The following is a 9,518-nucleotide window of genomic DNA, read 5'->3' as shown; positions in this document are numbered from 1 at the left end:
AGAGAGAGAGAGAGAGAGTTGGTGGGAGCGTTTCACGTACACAGGAAGGATAAGGAACAATATCGCTACAAAACCTGGCTCATTAGCTAACTGATTACAGAAATATAATAAAAAAAAAAAAACATTCACTGAGAGAGTGAAGAGTAAAAGCCCAAATCAAATTTTCATCCCACTTCTAAAGGAAATTCATAAAAAATATTCTTTGTCAGTTATTGTAGAAATGGTGACATAGAATTAAGCCTGAGGTAAGTAAGATGTGAAATTTAAGTACTCTTAATGTGTTTGAGTTTCCTATTTAATTTAGCACACATCTGCCTACAAACTTGCAGAAATTCTTCTGTGGAATTATACTGTACGCAGTTAAGAAATACACAGTTGAAGTGTGAACTTCAGGGAATGCCAACAATAAATCAGAACTCGATGCAATTTGTACCACTTAGATCAAAATGTAAATACAAAGGGATCTATTGAACCCATACATAACTGATGATCCTAATAAATGATGCAAACAAATCCACCATTTGTGCTCCTCATACCTAATGCTTTCTATACCAATGCCTCATGTTTACTATGTATTTTTGGCAAGCGAAGACCACTTATAACAAAGTCTTGTTTGCAACTAAAGTTGCACATACTTACCCTTTAACTAATTCAACCACAATAAAGTCATTTCCATCCCCACTATTATAGAGAATTAGTCCATCTAAAGATGTTGTCTTGAACTGGAAAAAAAGATGCATAGAGGTGTAGGCTTGCAGGGTGGCTAAGGCAATGTAGCTCGATTTGGTCTTGAAGGTGATGGGGTCCGCGATGATGTTCCTGAAGCCGAATCTGGCGTTGAGCTCACAGTAGTCTATGTCTCCATTTTTACACAGGTCGATGTATGCCATTCCATTAAAGGTCAGGCTCTGCAGGTGGCCGATGAAGTTGGAGGGCACCGAGGACAGATAGCGGCGCTCGGTGATGATGCCGGTCTCTATGTTATGGAACTCCAGCCTAGTGTGGTCACCTGCCATTTGGCCTAAAAGAAAAGATGTCATACATTATAAATTCTGGCATCCGAAAGACACTTTCAGCTCTAGACTTCTATGGCAAAGCAATTTTAAAACATAAGAAAACAAATACCTCCTTGATAGTCAGTTGTGCAGAGTGAAAACTCCCTAAGAGACGTTAAAGTGTAAGCCCAGTTTACACAGGAACGTTTTCTCAGATCGGCTGTAAGCCCTCTCCAAGTGTTAGCCTTAACAAAAATCCTCTTCACAAACAAAAGTTACTGAAGATTTAAAACAAGAAAGAAACAAAGGACAGAGGGAGGGAGAAAGGAAGAAAATGGAAGCGAGGGGGAGAGAGGAGAAAGGGAGAGAGAAGGAGGGAGGGAGGGAAGAGGGATGGAGGGCAGTGATTCTCTCCCATCAGCCTTTTGGACGCAGCCCCAAAGCTCAGCTCAAGGTCAGCTCAAGGTCAGCTCAAGGTTGGGCCATGCTTTTAAGTAGTGAACTATTGCTGACTGTTCTTCCCATAACAAAGCACTCGAACGTTCCTGGAGTTCAGTGTGCTCTTGTATAGTCCCTAGTCTTTTCTGGCACGAGCTTCCCTAGCACTAGAGAAGTTCTGCTGAGCCCTGGAACTATCACTTGTCCTTGCCCTTTGTATGGCGTAAACAAACTGACTAGGATGTACTAACTCAAAGCTGGTGGGTAGCGTGGTGTGGACGCAGTGATTCACTATTCAACTCAGCCCCGGCCCCGCGGCCGCCATGTCTCCCTCCAAGTTGGTAAAGCCCGCGCGGTCCACCTTTGCCTTCAGAGCAATGGCTCTATCTCCCCATCAGGTTGAAGGTAAACAAACAAAGACATGAACTTATTTCCTAAATGGTAAAGCGTGGTACAAACACAAACACTCTTACAGCTGGTGGTTCGTTCCTAGCATCTTGTCCTGGTCTAATTAAACTGTCACTACTTTGTGCTGCAACTCATAAAGGTCATTTAAATTACAATCAACTTCTGCCAGCCAACTTCTTGGCTGGCTTCCCCATTCAATTTGGCATAATTGGAAAATTGATCGAGCTCACTCTGTCCCATCATCCATGACATTAATGAAAATATTAAGCAGGGCCAATCCCACAATCAGGTCTTGAGAACGGGGCCTGATCCTTGCCCCCACAAGGAATGAAGACAGAATACCCATCTCCAGGTACCCCATTAGGCCAGACGGTCGGGCTTTCTTTTCTTTAAGGAAAATGGGCAAAATACTGGGTAGCATTTTAAACATTTGCCTGTGAGTAAAATGTGAAAGGTGTTCTTGTTGTGGTGCTGCTTCCATGCCTGGCTGATGGACTTTGATGATCATAAACTCACTGGTATAAAGGACAATCCCCTCCGCTCTGCTTAACTCCGCCTTACGTCCAGGCCCTCTGTGGCCCTCCCAGGCCCTTCAGGACCACACTCCAGAGCCCCTTGCCATGCTCTCTGGCCAGCACTGGGCGGATCGGAGTCCTGTCTCCACAGTGTTCTAAACAGAAATCCCCACGCCACTTTCCTCTCCTCCTTCCCACGACCATGGAGCCTCCTGAGTGTCCACTCCGTGCAAAGCTATGTCCTTAGCATTCATGCTTAGCCTGCGACATTGCTTCCCTCTCCCGCCTAAGCTCTTGTCCAGGGACTGCACTACAGCTCTGTGGGGTCTACAGCGTCGACAAATCAGCCTGTACCAGTTTCCAAATATAATGCTCTAGAGACACCAGCAACTTTGAATTAATAAGCTAGAGAGAGAGAAGAATTTGGAACGTGAAAATGTCACTCATCTGCGACATCACCATGTGTTGCCTCTTGCCTTCTGGTGCACATCAGCACATACACTTCACCTCAGTGAATCCCAGCAAGACCCTGAAATCACCCCGTTTCTTCCTAAAGGTCCTCCCATGAGCAGCCAGGAGCATATCCAGAAAGACATCTCTAATGCCTAATATTAAATACTATTCCAAATTGCAAAGTGCTTGGTGACTCTGGAGCAGGGAAGAACATTCTGTTTAATAGCACTGAGTTCAGTAACAAAAGTAACAGCATCTGCTTTTCCTTCTTGAAGGAATCGAGCATTTGTACAAAGCTTAAGTTACCAAAAGGCAGCAAACCAATGTGGAAGAGCGTGGACAGTTATGAGGTAAGTCATCTACACACTCCGCACCTGAGCACATGTGTTAATCTCACAGAGGGGCGGGAAGAAGCGCAGTCACCCTGAGCTCGCTCGAGTGGGCTTATCGATTTAACTGGTGCAGGAGAAGCAGCTCCGCAATGATTTCAGGTGCGCTACAAGACTGAACAAGGAGCAAATGGCGCTACTTGGAGCTGTAATCCTATCCTGGAGGAAAGTACGTGGATGGGTGCACTGCGGGAAATCAGGAAACTGCACCGCAAGGAAGAAGGTCCCAGGGTGGAATCGTGTTTTGGAAAATATGCACAGCCTCACAAGTAGTTTATATCTATGAGTGTGTATATTTGTACATGTGCCTAAATACAGGTGTGTATACCAAATATATTTCCTACGTGCCTGCTGAGAGTATCAGGAGGCTAAAGTGCCCTACCAACAATGCAGACACTGCATTATTCCAAACCTAAATGGAAAATAGGCAGCTAAGATCACAGCAGGACATGCTAAATAAAATCTGCATATGGAACATGAGCTCCTCAGGTAAGTAACTTTGACGATGCCAAATCTCGGCCAAGGTTTTGATGAGCACAGGGTATGCGCTTCACATGTCCAGTCAGTTTGCAAGGGAGAACAAACAGCAATCACACAGCAAGAGCCTCACAGCAGACGCCAACCGGCCGACTCACCGGCCACCGCGGACTCGGACAGTGTGGCTAGCTGCGCCTCGGGTGGACTCCCAGAAGACGGCGTGTCCACAGTACGCCCTTCGCTCAGAATGTTAAACCAGAATGTGGCCATGAAGAATCCTCAGGGAAGCACAGTGAGCGACTCTGCGCTCATGTGAGGCACCATATTTTTTAAACATGGCCGTGTCACAGAAGACAAAATTTTATGGAATGTTGTTGATTGAAAGAGACTAAAGGGACACGCATCTGAGCAAAATGCTGGACCTCGTACTATGCTTTGGGCACAACGAGGGAAAATACAAACCCTAAACAACGATGGGCAACCCGGCAGTGCTGGGATGTGCAGGATGGAATGTAGAGGCGTCGCCTCGGGGAAAGGCGCGCACTGAAGGGTTAGGGCACAGGGTCACTGCCTCACTGCCCTGGGCTGGTGAAGGAACGGAAATTACTCTTGATGCATGTGCTCCTTACGTGAACATTAAATGTGCCAATACACTTACGCTTTTAAACGAGAGGAGGAGAGGCTGGGGCAGGGAACATGAGAAGGGCAAATATCGAAGCAGATGGGATCGAATGCTTGCAGCAGCCAATGTGCATTGCTGTTCTTTTAGTATTTTTATTTTTGGACCTTTTCATAAATTCAAAATTATTTCTAAATAAAATTTTGTTGTTGTTGCTTATGTATTTTAGGGCAGGGTCTACGGGATCTACAGGGTCTCATGACATAGATCGGACTCACAGTGATTCTCTTGTTTTCAGCCTTCCAAGCACTGGGATGACAGGCACATGCCACCAAGCCAAGTCTTAATTGCCATCTCAGTGCACCCTGGGGTGGGGCTGGCATGGCACAGCAGTGGGGATCGAACCCTGGGCGCTGCGTCCACCTAAGCAGATGCCTTAGTCCACTGAGCTATCTGGCCGGCCCTTATTGTTTTGATACAGGTCTCACTATGTAGTTGAAGCCAGCCGTGAAGCCCTTATGTAGCCCAGGCTGGCCTAGAGCTTGCAGCAATCCCCTGCCTCAGGCTCCCAAGGGCCAGAGTACACGCATGTGCCACCATGCCTGGCTTTAAAAGCCATTTCCTATTATTTTTTTGTTCCTATTCCACCATACTTCAGAATTTACTGCTTTACATCCCAAATCATGTGCTGCACTGTTGCAGGATTAATTTGCTCCAAAATAATTCTCTCATCTTAACCCTCAGTTCAAAGCAGTGACTGAAAGATCACAAAATACGAACTCCTCAGTCCTGACTAGCAAGTCCTTGGCTCCAAAAGGCCATTCCAGCCCTACCAACCACCATGTGGTCACAGAAAGTCAAAGCAAAGGAGGAGAAGCCCACTTCCTGAACACATGTGGAACCTTTCTCGTTCTTTATTAAGCTGCAACTCCCCACCCACTCCCTCTCCTTCGCCCTTGTACTGGGAACTGAACGCAGCGAGCCCTGGGTTCACACTCAGTGCTCTTTATATTTTGAGACAGGGTTTCCCTAAGTTGTTCTGGCTGGTTTTCAACTTGCCATTCTCCTGCCTCAGCCTTCTGAGTAGACTGGATCACAAGTAGGCTTCCCCTCAATACATTTGCCATCTAAATCATCCTCTCTTTAAAGCCTGGATCAAAGATTATTCCCCGCTTGAAACTAGCACTAAAACACACTTCCTCAGTCCCTCATCTGGCCCCTTATGCGTCCGACTTGCTTAGGCAATCAACGGCTGCGTCCTGTAACCTCCTTCCAGCACCACGCACCCCCTGATGTTGCGTGCACTCTGACCCTCACGACATGTGGCTCGGGAAGCCGGCCCTCACCAGGACTGCAGTACACACACAACAATGGGCAAGAGGACAACAGAGCCTCCAGCCCAAGACAACAGAAACCAAAAACCACACCAAGGCTCTCTGCTCTGTGCTGCTCTGAACAGTTTGAGTGAAACACAGCTGATGAATCTCCTTTGGGTGCGTTTCTGCGTCTTTAAAATGGAGATGCGAAGCCCAGTATGCGAAGCCCAGTATGCGAAGCCCAGCCTCCCCATCTCGCCAGGTGGCGTGCACCTGATGGGAATCCTGGGAGCGGAGAACATTCTGCTGTGGGTTTGCATGTCTTTCCCCAGCAGCCCCAGGCCTCTTGATGTCAGCTTTAGACTCTGTTTATTTTCACCCCTTTGGATAAGACTCCAATGTAAAATAAAGAATATTAAGCTACAACAACAATCTATTTTTCCTTCAAGAGCTGTCCTGACCCATACTACCCATGCTAGGGTGGACCCTGTCCTGCCTCAGCCCTGGACCAACTCTGCCTCTGTTCCCCAGCTGAGGCAATCCTGCACAGCTCCTGTCCTCGGTAGTCTTGAGTGAAGGCGCTGGCTAACACCATTCTGCGTGATTTGCTTCCTTGGAGAATAAAACGGCGAAGCCGAATGCAGGGCCGCACACCAGCTGCATCCAGACCCCTGCGGCTGGTGAATTGTAGGATAGTAAAAGACTGATGGTCTGGCAGCTCATTCATTTGAACACAGGGATGATGCTCTCAAGGTAGAATCCCATGCAAGCAACTTCCACGCTGACAGAGCTGAGCATCTCTGGGCTCGGGAGCTCACGGGGTTGAAGGCAGGCCAGGCATGTTTCCAGCACACAGCGGCCACCTTCCTAGGGAAAAAATTAATGCAACAATGTCCTCTACAGAAGAAACAGCAGCCATGTCCCAGTGGGACACGGGCTTGGATTTATTTCAAAGAAGATGAATGTGTGCTGATTCCTCTTTCCTTTGTCTCCCTGCGTCTACAGGGTGATCTCTGTGAGGCTCACCTCAGCTAGCACTCCACGAATTAAGACTTGAGCTCGACATCCTTAACAGTAGATTTCAACCATCTGAGCTGAATGACTAAAAATGAACTATTCTATGATCATACAAGTTCATACAATAGAATACAAAAGTAGCTCACCTGAGAGAATGTCAGTTTATCTCTCAATTTACATAGAAAGCAGAACTTCCTTCTTTTCTCCATCAAAATACACAAAAGAAAGAATCTGAACACATGCTGGCATCCACATGGGGGTGTCCATATTTTATGAGGCACTAAGATATTTATCAAGGCACTAAATTAAAATATACTATAATGTCTTCTTGAATTGTTAAGGACAAAGAACATGACATAAAGAGTGCTGCTCATTTGGGAAGCAATAAGCAGCTCACAGACTGCTTATTAAATGAAGCTGTTACTCAACCTGAGAATCCGAAGTGGACCGTGTACCTCAGCTTCATATTCCAGCCTCTGCCCCCTGCAGGAAAGGAGAAGAGCAAAGCTCCGCGATAAGAGGAGGACTTACCTGTCATGGCCTGCTGGTCATCCACTGTTAACTTTAAACTTTTTCCTCGACGAACCACACGCACAGTGTGCCATTCATTATCATTGAGGTTATAGCCGGCAAAGAGGGTCTCGGGACCTTTGCCTGTAGAATATGCCAAACAGTCATTGTGGACACTTAGAATTGGTCAAGTGAACGAACCTCAGAAAGTGAGAGAAAGAGCCACAGAAAGTGTGAGAGCCAGAGAGAAGGAAGAGAGAGAGAGAGAAGAGGAAGAAATGAGAGAGGAGAGGAGACATCAGAGGGACTGGCTGGACCATTTTTCAAGCCCAGTAGAGCCGCAGCAAGCAAGGAAAATGTTAACAAACATTCAGGTGTGACAAATTCAGAACTCTTAAACCTTTTTCATCAGTTTAAATGAATGAATCTGTTGTCATAAATAGGCACAGTCAATTCAGCCTAAGGAACCTTCCTGATTGACGTGTACATTTTCGTTAGGGAATTATGACCTCTTCGTGGCCCGTGAGTGGTGAACACAGAGGTAATCTCTGCGCTCCGCACTCCTGTGTCATTAGCGTGCTGTTTTCGGGGAAGGGACAAGGGGCAAAGCTGCCCTGCCAGTGGCTCTGGGAGCCCCGCTGCGTGACCGCCGCCTTCCTTTCTTGTGAGGCCAGCACTCCCTCAGCTCTTAGGGTCCCGGCCTCCCGCATCTGCACACCGCTGCCTTCACTCCTCCTCGGATCTATGGACCACAACAGATCGCACCACGTTGGGACAGCTTCTACGCGGGGAGCGAGGGCAGGCTTGGCTCAGAGGATGCAGCCGGAATCAAGGGTAGCCCAGCTGCAAGGGCTTCGTGTGGTGCGAGGTGGAAAGAGCAGGATGAGAGGGGAGGGATTACCAGGTAGCAGACATGAAGAGGAAACTTTTAAAAAGGCCCAGAAAGTAACAGTGAGTCTACGTAAATGTACAGAAATAATATACATGTAAACAGACCTCCTATTTTGAAAAGGCATTTAAGGGCCGGCCAAATAGCTCAGCGGATTAAAGCGCCTGCAAGCAGGAGCAGGGGCTGGGGGTTTGATCCTCTGGCCTGCTGTTCTGGCCCTGCCCCCAGGGCACACTGAGATGGCAATTGAGACTGGGCATGGTAGTGTAGGCCTGCAATCCCAGCTCTTGGGAGGCTGTAAACAAATGGGTCACTACAAGTCCGATCTAGTAGAGAGACCCTGAACACCCTGTAGACCCTTCCCTAAAATACAAAAAAAAAAAAGGCATTTAGTGGAAATTTTTGAATGACAAAATTGGAGTAGGTTACTCTGCAATCTAAAAACAAAGGAAAGGACAAAGCTTTAAATGTAAGTGAACTATGTATTAAAATATTCCTCTTAAGGCAACATGATTCGTTTTTAAAAATGTATTAAAATGAGATGTGACTGAAACATGTTAAGTCATTTTATTATTACAGTAAAAGGCATAATGCCAGTAATCCCCCTCAAAATTCTCCTCACTGCTGCAAGCCCACTTGTCCAATCGTTCCAGCTACTTTTTGAAGTAGTTCTGGAAGTTCCCCTTTATGAACATAGCTGTGTTGTGGCCACCTCAGTGTGCTGGGTCACTTCACAGCACTCACCTTCCTTGGCCAGTCTTTGCTCTGAGGCGAGCTAGAGCGACTGCCCAGGCAGATGAGGACTCACCGGGACGGCCTCTGCCCTCCGCAGAACACGGCTGCACACCAGCGTGCCTCATCACCTCAGGACGTTTATAGGCCAGGGAGACAGTTCAGCGGCAGAAGTGCCTGCCTGGCAAGTGCAAGGTCCTGAGTTCGATCCCCAGGACCCAAATAAAATAAAGACATTCACAAGAGAGGACTTTCGGGAGTGGTCCAGAAAGTGACAGGGAGGCTGGAAAAGGTGTGTTCAAGGCAACGGTGATTAACTTGAGGCTTCGTGGCAATGTGCCTTCTCTGCGATATTTTCAAACTTGCACTGTGTTTTGAGCACTCTTATGTGCACTGTTGGCTGATGGGTGTCTCTCACGATTTTTTTTTTAAATACTTCAACTTTCTGGTGCATTCACTAAACAAAGAAAACTGTAAATTAACAAAAAGACATGACATTAAATTTCATGGCTTTCTACTGATTGCAAGTCAGGAACAGCATCTGAAATTTCTTTACAAAAGTTCTGCTGACAAGACTAACTGATGTGTAAGGATTGCAGACTTAGGGGAGCACAAAGATATGATCTAGCATGAAGGAGAAAGAAAAGAAGGGAAAAAACTCCCAGAAAAGCATGCAGAAGAAAATCTGTGGCATTTATTCACAGATCACTGTTTGCTTTCTGTGGTTTTTGGTTTTTTGGTTTTTTTTTTTTTTTTTTTT

The 9,518-nt window shown here is 46.6% G+C and overlaps 1 protein-coding gene across 2 annotated transcripts in view; it reads right to left on the bottom strand.

Annotated features, from left to right (window-relative positions):
- Nrxn1 (neurexin 1) overlaps nucleotides 1-9,518 on the bottom strand; it is a 1,036,478-nt gene that overhangs the window by 606,714 nt on the left and 420,246 nt on the right. For both annotated transcript variants that reach the window (XM_023703554.1, XM_023703553.1), the window contains 2 exons: nucleotides 7,159-7,281; nucleotides 640-1,021 (listed from right to left, as the gene is read on the bottom strand). In XM_023703554.1, coding sequence (XP_023559322.1) covers nucleotides 640-1,021; nucleotides 7,159-7,281 — 505 coding nt within the window. The remainder of the gene's footprint in view (nucleotides 1-639; nucleotides 1,022-7,158; nucleotides 7,282-9,518) is intronic.

Source organism: Octodon degus, unplaced genomic scaffold (assembly GCF_000260255.1).
Source record: "Octodon degus isolate 3935 unplaced genomic scaffold, OctDeg1.0 scaffold00174, whole genome shotgun sequence".
Classification (NCBI taxonomy): Eukaryota; Metazoa; Chordata; class Mammalia; order Rodentia; family Octodontidae; genus Octodon; species Octodon degus.
Note: the sequence above shows the minus strand (reverse complement) of the source record. Positions and strands in the feature narration are given on the sequence as shown.